This window comes from Vipera berus (assembly GCF_964194415.1).
Source record: "Vipera berus genome assembly, chromosome: 3".
In the NCBI taxonomy this organism is placed as follows: domain Eukaryota; kingdom Metazoa; phylum Chordata; class Lepidosauria; order Squamata; family Viperidae; genus Vipera; species Vipera berus.
In genome coordinates, this window is record NC_138204.1 from 194,970,252 (window position 1) to 194,991,471 (window position 21,220).

Below are 21,220 nucleotides of genomic sequence, written 5' to 3' on the forward strand. Positions count from 1 at the left end.
AATGAAACTCTCTGTTATCCTTAGCAAAGAAGTATTGAAAAAATCCTTTTGTTTTTATTAATTTTAACAGCACTTTAGTAAGCACTTATGTGATTTGCACATTTATATTAAGGAGTTGATTTACCACAAACATATGAATATAATGGAGGAACCAGTCATTCAAATTTATTTATTTATTTATTAAATTTTTATACCGCCCTTCTCCCGAAGGACTCAGGGCAGTGTACAGGGCAATAAATATCAAAATATACATACAAAAGTTAAAAAGAATTAAATAATTATGCCCAATATAAAACAATGATTAAAAAATGTTAAAACCAAATCCAAACCCCCAACCCCATCAGACCAGGCCGGATTGTTCAAATAAATAAGTTTTTACATCGCGTCGGAAGGAGCGAAGGTCGGGGGCCGTCCGGAGCTCAACCGGCAAGCGGTTCCATAGGTCTGGCACGCCCACAGAGAACGCTCTCCCCCTGGGGGCCACCAATCGACATTCTCTGATCGGAGGCACCCTGAGGAGGCCCACTCTGTGGGAGCGCACTGGGCGGAGGGAAGTTGACGCTGGCAGCAGGTGCTGCCGTAGGTAATCCGGACCCATGCCATGTAGGGCTTTAAAGGTCATTACCAGCACCTTGAATCTCACCCGGAGGGCAACTGGCAGCCAATTTAATGAGTCATACTATGTTCTATTTTATTTATACCAGATAGAATGGGAGGAATAATTATTATCATCTCTGCTAAAAGTTTTGGTGGTCTTTTAACAGGAATGGTAATAGAATTGTGGCTCTCCTTTGCAATTCTTGTTTAGAATTTTTGTTTAAGAGTCTTAGAATGATAGATTGATTGAAAGATTTCAGAATCTTTATATTTAAATGCAATAATTCAGAAATTTATTTCCTTTGTCTCTTAAAGAAATAACTTAGTTTGCTCTATGACCATTTTCTTTCCCAAATCAAAGCCAGGTTTGCCAGGAACCACTTTGTGTTTAACATTCCTTGTGTTAAAAGACTTCTCAGAAGCTGCTCCAGACCAAGAATGTTTGAGCTAATATTCTAGCTCCTTCAGAAAAAAACAACAATGCACTATCTGTTCATTTATGTCATTTCTATACTGACACTGCATCTTTTGATTTGTTTTCAAAGTTGTGGCGGCCTAAATAGATGTTTTTATTTTCAAATGATGAGCTAAGAAAAAATAACTCCTATAAAAATTATTCAAATACATTGTTGTTTTTTGTACTTTTCTTTCTGCTTGTGTTATTGGCAGGGGCAGATACAGGAGATGCAAGATGACAAAAGTCCTGCTGATGTTAAGTGGAAATATGCTAGTTCTTATTATTTTTATTTATAAAATATAGCTTCTGGAATTATATGAATTATGATCCATATGGAAGTATGTGGATCATACTTCATAAAGTTCCTGCAGCTATATTTGTGTAATTCCATAGTAACAATAAAATTCAGCTTTTTCCAAAGCTTCCTGAAAGTCACTGAAGAATCTCCAGAAGTTAAATAAATTATGTTGCATAATTCACAGATTTATTTATCAACCTTTTCTCCAGAAGCACCAAACAAATTATACCGGGATTGCCTTTTGCTTTAAAGTTTAGGATTTTTCTTACAATGACTGACTTCAAAAATACTTATTTATTATATAGGTAGTCCTTGATTATAACCATTTGTTTATTGACCATACAAAATTACAACAGCACTGAAAAAATTACTTATATGACCAGTTTTCACACTTACGACCATTGCAGCATCCCCATGATCATGTGATTAAAATCTGGGCACTTGGCAACTGGCATATATTTAAATCTGGGGTCATGTGATGTGATCACCACTTGTAACATTCTCATCTGGCTTCCAACATGCAAAGTTAATGGGGGAAGTAAAATTCGCTTAATAGCCATTTGAGATCACTGCAAGGGTACAATTCACCAAGCATTTTGACTGTATTAATTCCATTCACATTCAATGGGATTCATGCATGGAACATGAGCAAACCTTGAAAGAATTCTGTTCTGTTTGAAAATTGAACCATATAAAAGAAATAGCAGTATCTTTCATTTTGCCTTCCTATAATTCATGTACATACGGGGATATGTAAATACAAAAGTAAAATATTCACGAGTATAGCCTATTTAATACATATTAAAATATTATTGCAATGCCTCATCAATAAGCAACAGTCTGTAAGGCATCTAAAGATACAGGAAAAAAGGATGATATACTTCAACATGAACAAGTTACATATCTTTTTATCAGGAAAAATCATGCATTGATTGAAGGGCTGCAAAAATGAAGTGCCCAAAGAGATGGAAAACTGAATTCCTATGAGTTACCTGTTGAGTTTATAGCTAAAATGAATCACTGAATTTTACTTACATCATTTTCATACCCATACACTAGGAACATATGAAACTGTCTCATACTGACTGAGATCCTTGACTTATGAATACTGGGGATGGGCCACATTTTGTCATCATCTCCTTCCTAGGGTTGAGAGACAATGAGTATCCCAAAGATACCAAAATTGCATTTTCTCAGCCTCCTTATATATTAACAAAAAAGGGTGCCTTACAGATTTTTGGAGAGGTAATTCCAGAGGGATGGCCCTACTGTTGAAAAGCAGTAGTTCCACCTCTGCCTTGCATGTCATATGCAAGATGAACCTGCTACTTTTTCATCGGAACACACAAACAGGATTGGTGATTTTGCTTTGGATATTGACATGGGTGGCATATAAAACTAACAATAAACATTCTACTTGGAATAAGTAGCTTTACAGTTATTGGAATGCAAAGTGAGATGGGACTTTATAGCTCAAAATCAGCACTTTGTGCATAACCAGATGCCTGTTGTGGAATCCATAAAACTGGTGTTACGTGTGAATAGCAGAAAACTCACCTGCCAACAAGTGACCTTCTGTATTTTTTATCAACTGAAGCTTTTGAGCAGTCCCACATAGAAATCGGTAGAAATCGGTTCTAGTAATATATTTATGCAATACTTTAGTTTTCCTTGAAGTGTACAGACAAGTTTTACAAAAAGCTTGAAAATTAGCTTGCATACCTAATCATTTAAAAATCTTCCTTCCATGTTTATTCCAGTGGCATGTGACACAGTTATCGTGGATGGAATTGGCTGTAATAGAGAAAGGAATTATATTTATATGTGTAGAGGGATTATTGGTCAAGACTATATTATATCAGTGACTGGTAAACCAAATCAAAAAGTTATTTCTTCACCTGCGGCTATTAGTATAACTTATAAAAGGTGCATTGTAACTCTCCCGCATTCTGACATAGAATACAGAGATGTGATGATTGCTTTGATTACATCAGTTTGTAACTTTAACATTGTATATTGAGAAGTAAGTTAGACATAAAGGAATATTGTTTCATTTTTGCTTTTTAAACTAAAACTAGATTATCCTGAGATAATTCCCTGTGAATGCTTACTTTGCAGACATACGTTTGTAATCCTAATAATAATAATAATAATAATAATAATAATAATAATAATAATAATAATAATAATAATAATAATAATAATAATAATAAGAAGAAGAAGAAGAAGAAGAAGAAGAAGAAGAAGAAGAAGAAGAAGAAGAAGAAGAAGAAGAAGAAGAAGAAGAAGAAGAAGAAGAAGAAGTTGGAAGGGACCTTGGAGGTCATCTAGTCCAACCCCCTGCTCAGGCAGGAAACCTTATACCATTTCAGGCAAATGGCTGTCCAGTCTCTTCTTAAAAACCTCCAGTGTTGGAGCATTCACCACATCTGGAGGCAGGTTGTTCCACTGGTTAATTGTTCTAACTGTCAGGAAGTTTCTCCTTAGTTCTAGGTTGCTTCTCTCCTTGCCTAGTTTCCATCCGTTGCTTCTTGTCCTGCTTTCAGGTGCTTTGGAGAATAGCTTGACTCCCTCTTCTTTGTGGCAGCCCCTTAGATATTGGAACACTGCTATCATGTCACCCCTCACTCTTCTCTTTGTTATATATGATTATATATGATATGTGATAATTATAGCTAAGGACTAAAATGATCTCTCTTGCTAGTTTGTATTTTAAAATCTCTCTCTCTCTCTCTCTCAGCTTTATGTAGACACTGCTAACAAAAGGTCAAGGGTAGTTCTACTGATGTGTCCATGAATTATATCTTTTCCCTTACATTCCAGAGTCATTATAACCTTCTGGTTCTTCATTATTGTATTAGTCACAAAATCAAATATTCTTTCCAATTTTAATTGGATGGGAATGAAAGATATATAGAGGTTCACAATTGACATGATCATAGAGAAAAACTATCCAGCTCACCCAAAAACATACTATAGAATATGGCACAGCTGTCCTTCAGGTGAGGAAGAGCACATAGCATGATACTTTCAACAGAAATATCATCTTTGTTGTGTGCAAAAGATATTGCACCCCATGCTCAGATAAAAAGAATACAGATGTCATGTTTTTTAAAATGGATTCTTTTCACCAGCGAGTCTTTGTGACTTTATACTGCATGCACAATATTTAGAATATTATTACTCTCAGCTGTGATATCTTTTCAATATGTATATTTCTTCTTCTTCTCCCTCATTGCTCTTCACAGATGCTTGTATAATAATCAGATGTGTGGAAGTATTTGCTAATTTCCTAATTCACATGCTATCTTCTCAGCTAATGTCACACAACTGCAAAATACTTCTAACTTTTAAAAGTAGCATTTTTTTAGCTAGTATAATTTTCTAATCAGCTTTGCTTCCACTATAAAAATACAGTAGTTGAATTACTGATAAAAAGTGCTGTTCTGCCTAAAAGCTTAATCAATCAGTCATGCAGGTATATATGTATATTATATGTACATCAGAGCAGAGAAGCTGTGATTTTTAAATATGCTATGAGATTTCTAAAATCCTAAGACTTTTAACACATAATTTCAACTGTGACAAATCAAAGCTAAATTTAGAAGGCAGAAAAGAGCTTACTGACATTTCTTAGGTGCCTGGGTAAAATTAGGCTTTTAACTGGGTCAGATATGTTTAGGTTCAGTTTATTTTATAGACCTGACACTTGGATCACAATTTATTTCAAATAATACTATATTTCTAACAAATATTAGGAAATTATTTCATTGCATAGTATTTTTTTAAAAGTTGCACACATTAATACTGCATCCAGTTTTGGGAATACTGCATCCAGTTTTGGTCACGACGATGTAAAAAAGATGTTGAGATTCTAGAAAGAGTTCAGAGAAGAGCAACAAAGATGTTCAAAGGCTAAAACATGTAAAGAATGGTTACTGGAATTGGGCATGTCTAGTGTAATGAAGAGAAGGACAAGGGGTGATGTGATAGCAGTGTTCCAATATCTCAGGGGTTGCCACAAAGAAGAGGGAGTCAAGCTATTCTCCAAAGCACCCAAAGGCAGGACAAGAAGCAATGGATGGAAACTAATCAAGGAGAGAAGCAACCTGGAACTAAGGAGAAATTTCCTGACAGTTAGAACAATTAACCAGTGGAACAACCTGCCTCCAGAAGCTGTGAATGCTCCAACACTGGAAGTTTTTAAGAAGAGATATTTGCCTGAAATGGTATAGGGTTTCCTACCTGAGCAGGGGGTTGGGCTAAAAGACCTTCAAGGTCGCTTCTACTTACTACTACTACTACTACTACTACTACTACTACTACTACTACTACTCCCAGTCATATATAATGGCTGGCACTGAATAAATCTTAATATACAAATGTAGATCCATGAAGTAATGATTCCTGGAGGCCACATGGAGCTCTGAATCTCCTATGCTCCTTGGAAACACTTGACCAGAATATTGGAAAATTGGTGACATAATTTAATGCCATTTTCAGATTTTAAGAACTGCTGCTTATATCTCCAAGTATACTTAATGCAGTTTTTAAAAATTAACCCCCCACAAATTGCTTTTCCAAAGAAAGTATGTAACCATCACTCCAGGTTTTCTCCTTACATGCTACATCTGCTCAACTTTAAAAAAATACATTAAATGAAGCCCCTGCTCATCAAAGGACTGCTTACTTCTGCATTTTATGCATATATGCAGATGACCATTCACTAAACATAGCTATTGCGGCATGTCAATGCATTGAGTGAATACTTCAAAAGATTTGCCCTATTTTTGCAGCCAATCCATACAAATTTTCAAATGAGCTATACAGAACATGCAGAATACAAACTTTAAATGTAAATTTTTAAATTGGAGCCAAATAAAATCTTTTTTGGTTTTGTCATATCTTGTCCCTCCATTGGGTTTATTTTTTTATTTTAGATTCCATTTTTTATAAAGAAGAGGTGGCATGCCATAAAACAAGTCATCTTTATAAAACTATATTTTGTTTTCCTGTAAATAAACTGATTACGGTGGTGGTGGTGGTGATGGGGGATTATCCTTGTCAATTTTGGGTGGTTCTTTTTGTAAATATGCTTTTGAATTGATTATGTGAGTGGCAGCCATTTTGATAGAACCAAAGTAGTCCATGGTCAGCTAAGGATATGGTTATTGCTGTATCTCCTCACTCATGAAAAGGCTTCTAGTTCAAAGGACCATGCATATTTGTTATATTTGAGTTCTTCAAACACAGAAGAAACTTGCCACATAAATAAAAATACCTTCCATATCATAATCAAGACCAGAAGACCTATTGTTAGGGAAATAGAAACTTTGTCGACTATTGCAATGCCTATTACCTGTCAGAGATTGATAGATGTTTCAAATTGGCTTCTTAATGGAGGATGAACTTTACATAACCATTTTCTTGTGAACTACCTTTCATTCCGAACTGAGGAAATTTGGGGGAAACTAATGCTCTGTTGTACTGCCTCTCCATATACAGTAATGACCTTACTTTGTTTTTTCACTATATCTTCTTTCTCCGACACTTGCAAATAACTTCTCTTGTAGATCTGTAACACTTCTATCATTGATATATAGCTTTGATGCTTCATCATTTGTTATCCAATCTTTGAAATATAACCTTTCTCCAAAATAAAATAATTTCCATAAAATATGTCATTTGAATTTCTTACCTACTTGTTGCCAATGTGATTTCCTGCCCATTATTATGCAAATTTATAAATTTTGTGGTATGCACCATTGAATTTCTAACTACCTGATTATCCTTTCTGTGATTCGAAGGGAAGACGTTTGATGCCTTTCTAGTCCAGTTACCTGTTTCGCATCATGAATACCAGGCAGAACTTCAATTCTTTCCTGCCTAATTTTCCTGACAACTGATGTTTAGAAGAGCAGTGTTTCTAAAATATAAAATTACAAAATATAAATGAGAGGGTAGGAGAATGAGTACATCTGGCTGCAAACTATAGAAGGCGTGATCAAAATTAAGCAAGTGGGAGGAGGAGCAAATAACCACAGCCATAGCTTGTTACTTGGAGCACTGCTAACTTGCTGAATTTAAATCTTTTTGTGAAACCTAAAGGGATTATTTGTCTTCCTCCCCCCCCCGTTTCCTTGATTGGTTAACCCTTTCCCTTTCTTCCTTTCTAATCTCCTTCCCTGCCCAGTGGGACTAGTCTTCCTTATTCCATATTCATTCTGTTCTTATTATTTGTTTATTGTTATTTTTGTTGTTGTTCCTTCTCCTTTCACTGCTTCTGCTGGAAAGGAGAAGGGAATTATATCTGAGTATAAATGTATGCATATACTTCTTGTTCTTGTTTTTCTTGTGTACTTCTAAATGGTTTATGTGGGTGAAAATGAGTTCAGTAGAACACAATTATTTTACAGGCAATTGATTTTAATTAGTAGACATTAATTACGTTTAAATATGTAGCTTATATGTAATTAATACTTTGGTGTATCCTGGCTGGGTGCTCTCTTGTAGTATGAGGTTTCTGGCAAATATACAAAACATGCTTATATGTATGCATACACATTTAAAAGTGTGTGCCAAAGAAATATTTATTAAATAGGGGGAAGAATACTCAAGTTTGGTAGAGATTTGGTTATTTACTCAAACTTTCTTTTTTGAAAATTGGTGTAGAAAGTTGACATCTAAAAATATGATCCCATAACTTAAAAAAATGTTTTGAGGAGTTAGAAAATTTTTATTTACCTAAATATATTTTTAGAAGATAGAGCTTAATCACCTTTCCCATATAATTTGAGGAAGAGCACAGAAGTACTTTAATGAAGAATAAATTAACTTTATTGCTGTGGTTTGTAGCTTTTAAAACTGCAAAGGGGAGACAATTGTGACATTGAAAGTCTGACTGTTGAATCACAGGTGTATAACATATTAACTATCACAGTATCTTGTCATCATTGCGCCATATGGTAGGCCATGTTCTGACATCTTACATGTTGACATTTAGCAGCTTTCTATAGTGAACAGTTTCCTAACTAAATATAGTTACAGTTTCTCCTGCATTGTACTTTATGCTGCAAGATATAAAAATAGCAGATGCACCAGTTTGGATATGTTTCAAAACATATTAAGATATACATTTACAGAAATTCTATGTATGCTATACTTCCTCTTAGATGAGTACATTATTCAGGATTTAACACTCACTTCATTCTTCACGATTAAAACTATTTAAATTCCAACTGTTGAATAATTGTTAATACACATATATCCAACTTTATTACTATGTGGTTTTTTTTAGTATACCACTTACAATCATTCAGGATTGGAGCAGTTGATAAATGCAATAAAATAATAAATTTAGAGACTGAGTATTAAACTGGAGTTTATTTGCCACTCTGTTTAAAACTGTGCAAATGCTCATAATAATATTCAGCATTTAAATATTACACAGCATTCAGAGTATTATGTTTATGGGAAGCATTTGAATTAGCAGAATATTGCTGTTGTTATACTAGTTTCTTGTTATGGTCAAATTCAGTAGGAGCATCTGTTAAATTCAAAGGAAACGATGATTAAAACATTACCCTTCTTTAGAAAGGAAAAGATATAACATTTTACTTTGCAAATATGAAATAAAACATGTAATATAATACATGTTTTCTTGTACAAAAACTTGCTTCAATATGCTATTTGATTTTAGCTTCTGGAAATTCCTGAGAACATTAAGCATTATCTGATGCTGAAGTAGTGGATACATGTGGTGCCTGTATACATGTATACAGAAAGACAATATTGTTTTGACAGTAATATTCTTCTAGTTATTTAACTTAACTAGATTTAGAGGTTGTTCAAGAAAATAGAAGCGAATGCTATATATAACTCCTCCTCAGTTCCTGAATAAAAGGTGAAATGTGATGAAGCAATGCAAGTGAAGAATTTAAGCAACAGATGCAAAGCATATATACCATGCCTTGGTTCACTGTCTTTTTGTAGTTTGTACTGACTAGATAAAAGTATACTTCTTGGTCCAAATATAATTATTTGTGCCTAAACTAATTTACACTATAAATTCTCTCCCTTAATGCAATAGTTATTACATTGACGGTCCTCAGAGCTATTTTCCAATTTAATTGCTAGGTGGAAAACATAATTACCCAGGCAAAATTATTTTCATACATTCAGTGTACGGTAAATAAAACTGGTTGACTGTGCATGTTTAACTTTGAAGATCATATATAGGTGATTACTATAAGAACTACCATTACAATAATGGTACCATTTAAAAAGTGCCTTTTTAGTGTCATTGTAGAATTGTATAACTCTGAATTTCTCTATTTATACTGGCCATTTAAATGTATTTCTATTTATATGGATACTTGATACAACTAAGTGTTTTTACTTTTTTCTAGAAGCAGGTGGTAAAAAATTGAAGAGTACAGTACAGAGAAGCACAGAAACTGGGTTGGCTGTGGAGATGAGAAATTGGATGACACGCCAGGCCAGCAGGGAGTCTGCAGATGGCAGCATGAACAGTTATAGCTCAGAGGGAAAGTAAGTCCTGATTGCAATTGTAAGTAAACATCTCTAAATCAAATGTCATTGATTTAAATTAGGTTTAAAATCACAATACTGCACATCGACTTCCATCATTCTAAATCTCAGTGAGGTTAATTGAATATAGAATATCATTTTTAAAAAGCAACAAGTGTGATTATCTCTCTCTCTCTCTCTCTCTGTCTCAATAGTAGGGCTTCATATCCAACAAGAACTCATATCCAACAAGAACTCATATATATATATATATATATATATATATATATATATATATATATATATATATATATATATATATATATATATATATATATATATATATATATATATATATATATATATATATATATATATATATATAATTTGCTATCACTTGGTGTTGTAAGATCACCCAGACTGCCACCAGCTACTCTTCCTCCCTACTGAATTTTCCTATATCCCACAATACTAATTTCAGAACCGGTGGTTTGGACTGGCTATCGCATAAATAAGGTTCACATTCTTTACAAATGTAACAAAGTAAAAGAAGGGCAGTCATACCACATGCATTTAATGGAATGCAAAATTTAACCTGTCCCTTTCCCCCAACAATTGTTTCTGGCATGCCTGGCCACTGCTATGTACCAATAGGCATGATAGAAGGGAATGATGGGAATTTTACTTCAACACAGTTGGTAGGGGACAAGTAGGAAAAGGCTGTTGTGGAAGGACAGTGGCATCTTTAGAAGGAGCAAAAGGTTAAGATGATGGTCACTTCAGTATAATCAAATCCCATGCCTCTTGTATCTGTATACCTGCACAAAAAGGGCAGGGCTTCAGGTGCACCACCATGACTGCCATCTTGAGTTTTGCTGTCTCTGTTTAGAGCAGTGTTTCTCAACCTTGTGAAACTTTAGATGGGTGGACTGCCACTCCCAGGATTCCAGCCCAGAAATTCCAATCTCCCAGGACTTCAACTCTTAGAATTCCCCAACTATGGGGATTTGAAATCAGCTCTTCTTAAACTTGTCAAAGTTCATAAATACTGGCTTAGACACTGTTATATGTGTATGAAACTCGCTATCTTGAGCAATGTGCATTTGAAGAGACAGGAGGTAAAACAAGCCATGCAATCATTTGTCAATGACACCAAAAGAAATACTTTATGGTGATTCAAATATTTTTTCAGTCAGTCAAAAAATTCCAGATTATTTAGAAGCTAAGGAAGACATCACAGTAACATTGTTCCATCTGGCAATGCAGGGCATTTTGTAATATTCTAACAAACATGCTTAGGTAAAGGCAAACTCTTTTGTTTTCATTCAGTGTCATTCTTCATGTATAATTTGAAACAGGCTTAAAGTAATTCTTGAAGATGAAATACTCTTGAGAACAGAGGAACTGCCTACATGACATACCTTTAATTAGCAACATTTAAATTCAGTAATTTGACTGAAAATATCAGGAAATGTTTTTCTGCCCAATTTGGTTCCTTTCAGAAAGTATAAGGAAACTGTCAATCAATTGTATTACCATATTCAAAGCCACATTTAAAACACTGCAACATACGATAAACAATGTGAGATATGTATGCCAGCTTTTTTTTCATATAAGCAATTTAGAATCTTTTGGTTCCAGTTCAGACTCCAGAATACAAGTAATAATGATGATCAAAAATATTTTTAAGATCAAATAAAATATTCAGTATATTCAGTAATAAATTTCTTTTTGTGTCATAAAATAACATTTGTAAATGCACACTAGATGTGGAATGGAACATAACTAATGTTGCCCACATTTATAATATAATTTGTGGATCTTTGTGTTAGAACCATATTGGTAAAAAGAAATGTGCTTTCTATTAGTTTGATCTTCCCTGGTGTGCGGTTGGCGACCGATAGCCAATTCAGTGATTTTCTGGATGGACTTGGCCCTGCACAGCTTGTTGGACGCCAGACCCTGGCTACTCCAGCAATGGGTAAGAAATGTTGAGATTTGAATAATCACATTCGAACTGAATTGCTCTTGGTCAACCACCTATATTCACTTTAGATTTGTTGGAATAATTTCGACTTAAAATAGATTGGAAGAGGAAAGAAAACACTCGTTAAATACACACACACACACACACACAAACAAGGGTGGTTATGAGCATATGTTGGTGTTTTTTTTAGCATTTGCCCTGCATAGTCACAAGTCCCATTTGTTTTTGCATTGTGCTTATCTAATTCTTACAGGAAAACTATCAGTACACAAGCAACAGGGATTTTCTTTCAAGCAATTTAATGTTGTAGCAACCTAGAGTTGCTTCGAAGTGAGATGGGCGGCAAACAGATTTAATAAATAAATACCTTGTGACTAATTAGCGCTGACAAGGACAGATTGACCCAAAGTGCCTTCTGTGTCTAAGGACTAAAATCTCAATCTCCTCTTTCATAATTTAGCACTTTAACACTATTACATATGGCTTTCTTGCAACTGTCAATATATAACCTCTAGAAAACATCATGGTGTTCTTATGGAAGGTTATAATTACATATATGGATGAATTGGGAAAATATATCCTCTAGCAGTATTTCTCATCCTTTTTTCTCCCATGGCTCACTTCTAACCTTGCTTTTCCCCTGTGGCCCCCCCTGTCCAAGTTCTATTATGGATACAGATATGGAACAATGCCTTTTCTGGGATCAGCTAGATAGTATTTGCAATATCGTACACATTGCTTTTCTTTGGCTCCCTTGGCACATACCATGATCCCCCACTATATATTCTTCAACTTTCTCAGTTGAGAACTCCTTTAAATTGTTAATAATAGAAATAGAAAATCTATTGTTCAGTCCTATAAGTAAGAATCTAATACAATCAGGAGTGATCAGATGTGGTTTTCAGTTAAACTGAGTTGATGTAGAGAGACAGATCAGTTATTTAAATATTTACTTTAATGTATCTTTATATAATCACAGACAATGTGTGTGCATGTGCACACGTATGCATTCATACAATTGTATCTGCTTGTCATGTAAGTACTTGCATTTTTTGTCTCTTTAGGTGATATCCAAATTGGAATGATGGACAAAAAGGGACAATTGGAGGTAGAAATAATAAGAGCACGAGGCCTTGTTGTAAAACCAGGTTCAAAGACACTGCCAGGTAAAAGAAGTATAATTAGATCCCAGAACTATAAATGCTGTGATAGTATGTGAGCAATTCATTTTTCCATAATCATAACCTTTAGTGAAAAGTAGCCTCAGCTTTACCGTACTGAACATCCCTGTAGGCCCTCTTCTTTAGAGACAAGATCTGCACAATAGAGAGTATTAGTTTTTGTAATTCAATTTTCTTAACTCTGTTCCAGTTTTGATATATGAAATTAATTAAAAATACTATATGGGCATATGAATGGAAACTGTTAGTATGAGGGGGTCCTGGTTGCTCTCTGAGCTTAGTTGTTTTCTTGCAGACGTTTCATTATCCAAACTAGATAACATCATCAGTGCTAGTAAGGAGTGGGGTTTGCTCTCAGTTTATATAACTAGTGGCTTGCCCTGTCAGTGTTGATGGGAGTGGTCTTAACATTCTTTGGTTGAGCTACCTTGTTTGGCAGTTCCTTGATTGGGGTATTGTTTACTTGATTGTTGGTCTGATGTTAATCTTGGAAATAATATGTGTTTCTCTGGGTGCTGATTGCTTATGGTGAGGTGCTTTGGTCTTTTTGTTCCCTTTTTGGTTCTTGATTGTCTCTTTTGCATAGTATGTAGATATTGTTTATGCCTATGTGTCTATTGATGGCTAATTTGTCAGATTGCTGGGCAAGCATTTTTGGACATGGCTTGGTCTAGGATGGTCACAGTTTCCCAACTGAAACTATGGTTAAAACCTGAATTCTAAGCTAAGCTCTAAGCATTCTTAGAATCCAAAGCTACAACTGTGAATTGCCCTTCTGTTACCCTGAAGCAATACTACTAGTACTGTGTTTTCCCAAAAATAAAACCTACACCAAAATAAGCTGTAGCTGGATTTTTACATGTGCGTCCAATATAAGCCCTACCCCAAAAATAAGGCCTACTTAAGACCCCACCCACTGTAATACACCTGGTTGCACAAGGTAGGAAGAGGCACATGGGTAAAAATCAAGCTAGGGCAAGACTGGTGGGGGGGGGCTGGAATGGCCCTGCACCTACTTACCTTAGGACAGTTGCATCCAGGCCTCCACACCCCAACGTCTGCTTCATCTCACTGTCCCACTTCTGCAGCTGCTTGCTGTCACTTGCACGCATCACCCCCCCTGGCTTCCATTTCGCCATCAAAGCCCTTTGAAAAGGCCTCTGCAGCCAAGAAACGCGTTCCAGATTGACATGCATGATGCCTCTTGGCCTCCATTTTGCTGGCAGAGCCCTTCAGGAAAGGCCTCTGATGGCAAAATGGAGCTCAGGGGTGCCACATGCGTCAACCCAGAATTTCTTGGCTGCAGAGGCTTTGCCTGAAGGCCTCTGACGACAAAACAAAGGCCGGGGGTGACACATGTGAGTGGTGGTGAGTGGCCACAGAAAAAGTGGGCTGGTGAGGCAAGGCAGATGTTGGGGCATGGGAGACCTGGCTGCGATAGTCCTAAGGTAAGTGGGTAAGACATCCCTTGATAATAAGACCTGGTGTTTGTTTTGGAGGCAAAAGAAATATAAGATCAGGTCTTATTTTCAGAGAAACACAGTATTTGCTCATTCCCAGTGTTGGGGAAGAGGGACAAAGGACAGAAAGAGAAGCTTGCATAAGTAATTTATTTTGGTAATTCATAAATGCACTATACTGTGTGGAGATATATTCATTTGGAGCTAAATATCACTGACTGCTCAAGAGTATAACTAATGTAAAATTTTCTTAACAGTTGTTTATGTTTTTCCCTCCAAAGCACCATATGTAAAGGTGTATCTATTAGAAAATGGAGTCTGTATAGCCAAAAAGAAAACAAAAGTGGCAAGAAAAACGCTGGAACCTCTTTACCAGCAGCTGTTGTCATTTGAAGAGAACCCTCAAGGGAAAGTTTTACAGGTAATTTGCATTATTACTATGCAGATTAATATATTTATTTCTTCATTTTTAAAAAGGTCTGTGCTGCTTCCCATAAAATATTTCAGCTGAACTCAAAAAAAAACACCTGAAAAAAAATTCCCGTTCAATAGTTAATGTAAAATGTACATATTAAAAAAGAATTGAAGAGGAATAAATGAATTAATGCAAATAAACTTTTGTCTCCACCTTTAATACTGAGAAGATCTCCCTGAAAAGGTAGTATTTCCATAGCTAATGTAACCGCAAGCAGCCCTTGCACAGGAGGAAAAGCATTCCAAAGAGCAGGCAACCCAATCAAGGAGGTCCTTTTGTAAGTGATCATAAGGCAGTATTGTTTGTAGGGAAGTTAAGTACTTAAACAAGTGTATAATAGAAAAGGCATCCTACTAGAAGCTGCAGTTCAGGATGAATAGATTATATTATGACCACAGACCCAAAAGACCACCATAGTAATACATTGCATAATCATCAACAATAATTACTCATTGTAGGGCAGATTTTACAACTTAGCACTGTTTAGGAAAACAGAATTGTCCTGTGAATTTAGAGAGGAATGGGGAGATCAACTACAAAGAGAGTGGCTGTAGAATTTGCAGTATAATTTTAAAAATGCGCTGTGGTTTCCATTGCATCTACAACAAAGGGGCATCTTTGTTCAGCCAAGGGAATTTTTCTGTATCTGCCTTCTAACTCCTGCTGTGGGAAGAACATTAATGCCATCAATGGGGCTAACTTGTAGCCAGTACAATTGTTTCAAAAGCTAGTTTGGGGTTGTGATTAAGGCATCAGGCTAAAACCAGAAAACTATGAATTCTAGCCCTGCCTTCAGCGCAAACCAGCGGAGTGTCCTTGGACCAGACACTTTCTCTCAGCCCTAGAAAGAATGAATAGCAAACTACTGAAAATCCATGGGCATCATATTTTCTCGTACCTGTCTCCCAAGGTCATTCCCACATACTATTACAGGTCATTAGTACTTGGACAAGTATGATAGACTATTCGGCTTCAAGAAGGGCACAGCTTTTCAGTCAGCTAAGGTTTCTAGGTAAAGGTAAAGGTAAAGGTTCCCCCGCACATGTGTGCTAGTCGTTTCCGACTCTAGGGGCCGGTGCTCATCTCCGTTTCAAAGCCGAAGAGCCAGCGCTTGTCCGAGGACATCTCCGTGGTCATGTGGCCGGCATGACTAGACGCCAAAGGCGCACGAAACGCTGTTACCTTCCCACCGTAGTGGTCCCTATTTTTCTACTTGCATTTTTATGTGCTTTCGAACTGCTAGGTTGGCAGAAGCTGGGACGAGTAAGGTTTCTAATAGGCATGCTAACTACAGAAGTCTGTGACAATGATAACTGTAGAAGCACCTGTGGATTATTTACCACAAACTTTTAAATGGAGAGTTTTTATAGGAGTGGAACACTATCATCCCTTTTAAGGCAGGTATACCACTCAACAAAATGAAAGGTCAAGAGAACATTGTAGCAGTGTAGCAATAAAACTCCTCTTCAACATTTTGGATCTTAAACATTTACATTAATTCTACATACTGTAATAAACCAGATGGTGCACTGAACACCTCAGTAGCTACTACAACAAGAACAGTGTACATCTTAGTGTGAAGTGTATGAAAGGATTTGCTGGGTTGCTACTTGAGACATTATTGAAGTTGCAAATTAAGCCTTTTTTATATCACCAACCATCATGCAATAGGCGTAGCTATGTGTTTCTCCATTGAACTTCTCAAGATGTGTTACTCTTATTTGTGCTCCTGATAAAAGTTTATTTTCTAGTTGCTCCCCATTAAATCAAAAAGAAGCCCCTGAAGCATTGGATGATTTCCTTAAACAAACCCCTATGTAGCCCTGTAAGGAAACAGTAGCCTGAGATTCATTTTGTGGTGGGAGAGCAAGTAGGTAAGGGGGAGTAGCTGCTACTAGCTGCTAAGTTTTACTTAGGTTATAACCTTTCATCTGTCCTTCAATTCTTTTGTGCCTCAGTTGCAAGTAGTTTTTCTTGGCTGGTTGTGGCCTGGTGTGCTCTAGGATATTAATTTAATATAGCTAAGACTAACCTCCCCCCCAGCTGTTTTATGGCATAATAATATTTTAAGCTCTCTGTTATGCTAATCCATTTCCAACTTTATAAACAAATAAAATCCTACCTTGCTTTTACATAAATATTTAACATACACATACACACATCCATCTTGTTTTACCATTTGAGATAAGCAATTTTATGCAGAGTGCAGAAAAAAGAAAGAGTAAGCTAAATAAATTAAATGATAATAAAAAAAGAAAAGGCAATATAGCTAAAACGAATGTATACTACCGGTAGTACAATCTACCATGCTTCTGCAAATTTTTCTATCTTTGCAAAGCATCTTATCTCCAACTACTTCCAAACACCATTTCATGCATTTCTTTTTGTTCTTTCTACTTTTTTTTTAGGAACTCATCAACTCATCCAGCCTCAGGGTTTTCCCTTTATTTCAATCATTCACTCTTTCATATATTGGTTTTGGAATTTTTCATTTATCTTCCCTGTGAACCCCAAACCAATAAAAATAAGAATTTATTTCATACTCATTACACTATTTCGTGTTCAGTCTGCATTAATTTAGGAATCAATCACTGTTTGACTCTACCTTCTTGTTTTACCACACCTACCTAACCCATTCCTTCTGTGGTCAACTTATTTTTCTGTTTCTCTTGTCATATCAACTCTCACTCTCATATCACAAAGTGGAGAGAAACACATAGCCATTCTTGCTCCCCCCCCATATATTTATTTCACAACATACCATATACTACTTGCTATCTCTTATTTTTGCACATCTGAGCATTTCTTCATCTATTTTTTTTTCTACCAAAGTACACTGCCTATCTCCTCTGGTCTTTTGCCAGCTCTGGTCTTTTGCCATTTATGTATAACTTGCCAATATAAACACATTTTTTCTTATAAAAGCTATCTTTATCTTCGATACATTATTTTCTATATTACTTCTTGTTATCATATAGCCATAATCTATTGCAAATCATTTGGTTTCTCAGCCAATAACACGATATCATTTTTGGCCAAAGCTACACAAATGTTCACATCCCAATCAACTCACTGCTAATGACATCAATATTTATTTGTAAATTCATTAAATAAAAAAGGGGGCAACACACATTCTTATCTTAGTCCCTGCTCAATATCCAACTATTTATTAAGCATTCCATTTGTTCTCACCCAAGCTTTCTTATCCTGTGTCATTCTTACTGCATTTAGCAATCAGCTTCATCTCTATAGTCACTTAAAACATTCCATAATTCCAGCTGATTTATTTTGTCATATACGTTCATTAAATCAGCAAACATAATTTTCTTGCTACATTCATGTGGTTATTAATGACCATTTGAACTGCAAAAAAGTAATACATTCATCACTATATGGTGTAAAGCATTTCCTAAATTTTAGTCATTGTTACTTCTTGTACTTTTTGTATCAAAGTTCTACCAGCTTCCTATGACACTTTGCAAAATTAATCCTCTGTTGTTTTCACATTCATTCTTGCTATTTTGCCTTTGTAGAGGGGAGCAAAAATAGCATTATTCTCATAGTCAAACACTGTCTAGCCTTGAGATTTAATAGTGCTCTTCCATTCTTATGCTAATCAGGTCTAACCCTGATTCATTTTTCCAAAATTAGCCAAAGTCAGCTAGATGCTCCTTGCTGCTGTGACCTAAATAGAAGAACAATACAAAACACTATTGGAAACAGCAGCAAATAAAAATTAAATCCAAGACTGCAGATTAAAAGCCTCATAGCATAATTGGTGAAAAGTTACATAGAAATGGTATGTTGTATTTATTGGGAGTTGCTTCCAGATTATCATTCATATAGCCATAATTTAAATTGTAAACAATTATTTGGATTAATAAACTTAAATCTATTATTTTTTACAGTTATCGTCCTGAAAAAGTTCAAAGTGTTTAAAAACAAAAAATCTGAGAGATGGATCTGTAATGAGATTCAAGCCAGATTACCAGTCATTCTGGTATGAAAGGACCTAAATTCATATGATGTTCCACCTTTTATCTACCCAGTGTTGCAGAACTGAACTATCTTCAAGTCTTTACACTGGTCCAATTTAAGGTGCTAGCTTGAGAACTATTAAGAACAGATCTCATAACCTTTGCTGAATGGGAGATGATTGATGTGGGAAAAACACTTTAAGAAAAGACTATGGGAAATTATTTGAAATTCTTGCCAAGTACATGAACTTGTCCAGGTTATCATCTGGAGTTTATCTTGAACTTGCAGTCTTTACCCTTTCATAGAAGTATTTTTGTTCTATCTACCTGTTCTTATATGTAAAAGGTGGAATCAATGACTCATGTTCTGTTTAAGCTCTCAGTTTTGTAGATATTTGTGTAGCTTTGATTGCTACCTTGCTACAAAATGTGCTAGGAAGGGAGTTATTATCAGACTTATTCTGAGCACTTCAGCAGGGTACCTAGATTTGAGTTATTGCTTACTCCACATGCCAGACCTAGTAAAGTCAAAGAATGTGCTTTTATTTGATAATGAAATGCATTTTTAGGATTTTAGAATTAAACCCTGGTTAGTGTTAATTGTATCTTTTGGATAGTCTTTGCATTTGCCAACATAATTTGCAAGTCTTTTTTGATGTAATCAAATGTATCACTGTTTTAAATAATGAAGAGATTTTTGTTTGGATTTAGCTCTATTAGAATCTAATCTTCATTTGAGATGAAATGTAACATGAGCCATCTAAGGCCATTCCATTCTTCAAAAATTAAGGGACTCTTTAGGTACATGATAATATGGCTCAGGGAGAAGATGAAATTAGAAAATAAACTTGAGTAAATGTAATTTGGACCCCAGGCAGTGTTTCCAACTCATATTTTTCTTGTTTGGTTCATTAAATCAGCACATATCAGCCTATCCATCTTAGTACTATTCTACATAAAATAATGCATTTCCTTTGCCACTTCCTTAAAATGTATTATTTCTTTTTAATTCAACAGATTATTGTATGGGGAGACTATGGACGTATGGATCACAAATCCTTTATGGGAGTGGCACAGATACTTTTAGAAGAACTGGATCTGTCCAATATGGTGATTGGCTGGTTTAAACTATTCCCTCCTTCATCCCTAGTAGATCCAACTTTGGCCCCTCTTACAAGAAGGGCTTCCCAATCATCTCTTGAAAGTTCGACAGGACCATCGTACGCTCGCTCATAGCAGCTGTGAACTTTATCATAGCAACCAGCGTTACAAAAAATATTTAACAGGTCGCAAGCTCTGGTAACACTGCATGCTTAATGTTGCGTCTTTGGAGCCTGTTTCTAGGGCTAGAAAGCGATCCTGTATTCTCAGAGGAAGTTGCACACATTGTGCTCTAAAGGAAGTCCTCAGGTGAAGGAGTGGAACTGGAAGAACTGAATGGTTTGGACTTCAGTGACACTCAACTTTTAATCCAATTTGAAGCCATGGATTAAACTAAAGAATCAAGCTGTCTCATGCAACAAGAATCCCTTCAACGGCACGTCTGTTTTCTTGTTCCCTTTTCTTTACTGGCCCTTTTCTGCCCGCACCCACCCAAACCTGGTTATGCCACAGAAATATGGAGCTACCCAAAGATGCTGCAGATCATTAGAAGAAAAAGGGAAATGGAGCTGTCATTGCATTCATTAACAGCAGAGGAAACTTGCCTTATCAGAAAGCTTGAAGACTTAAGAGTGGCAGGCTTTGTAACTCCAGCTACTAATAGAGTCGAATCCAGCGTGGACTAAGTGAAAAGTAAAATTCTGTGGCTATACTGTACTGTATGAATTAAAGACACTTTTTTTGCATGGACACAGATTATGCTGAACATTTAAAATTATTTTCTTGGGGCTGCAACTTGCAAAAAAAAAAAGAATAAATCAGCCATTTTCAACAATTTATATTATTTTTAAAAATAAATTTCACTAGTGCATGGTTTTAAAAGGGAGAGAATGCAACAAGGTGATAGACACACCAAGTTATCATTCTTTAAACCAATCATGGTCTGTGTTTTTTGCAGACAACAATGAAAAATTAATAATTTCTAGTAAATACTCAAATTATGTTTATGTGACAAAAAATAAATGTAATATATTAAATTTATTTAAATGTAAAAGGTACAAGCCTTGTAAAGTTCAAAATATGTGCAAATTGTACACTTCTTTCCCTTCTTTCCCCATCCTCCTTTTGCCCTCTCGTTGCTGTCCTGGCTCCCAGGAC

The 21,220-nt window shown here is 35.7% G+C and overlaps 1 protein-coding gene across 22 annotated transcripts in view; it reads left to right on the forward strand.

Moving 5' to 3' along the window:
• RIMS2 (regulating synaptic membrane exocytosis 2) overlaps window positions 1–20,197 on the forward strand; it is a gene marked incomplete at both ends in the record, with an annotated part of 289,996 nt that extends 269,799 nt beyond the window's left edge. For 17 of the 22 annotated variants that reach the window (XM_081324264.1, XM_081324273.1, XM_081324271.1 and 14 more), the window contains 5 exons: window positions 9,761–9,902; window positions 11,750–11,862; window positions 12,933–13,034; window positions 14,791–14,930; window positions 19,979–20,197. In XM_081324264.1, the coding sequence (XP_081180390.1) occupies window positions 9,761–9,902; window positions 11,750–11,862; window positions 12,933–13,034; window positions 14,791–14,930; window positions 19,979–20,197 (716 nt within the window). Of the gene's footprint in view, window positions 1–9,692; window positions 9,903–11,749; window positions 11,863–12,932; window positions 13,035–14,790; window positions 14,931–19,978 lie in introns of all 22 variants that reach the window. The other 5 variants (XM_081324272.1, XM_081324274.1, XM_081324265.1 and 2 more) reach the window with 2 other exon arrangements.
• Window positions 20,198–21,220: the final 1,023 nt, after the last annotated feature.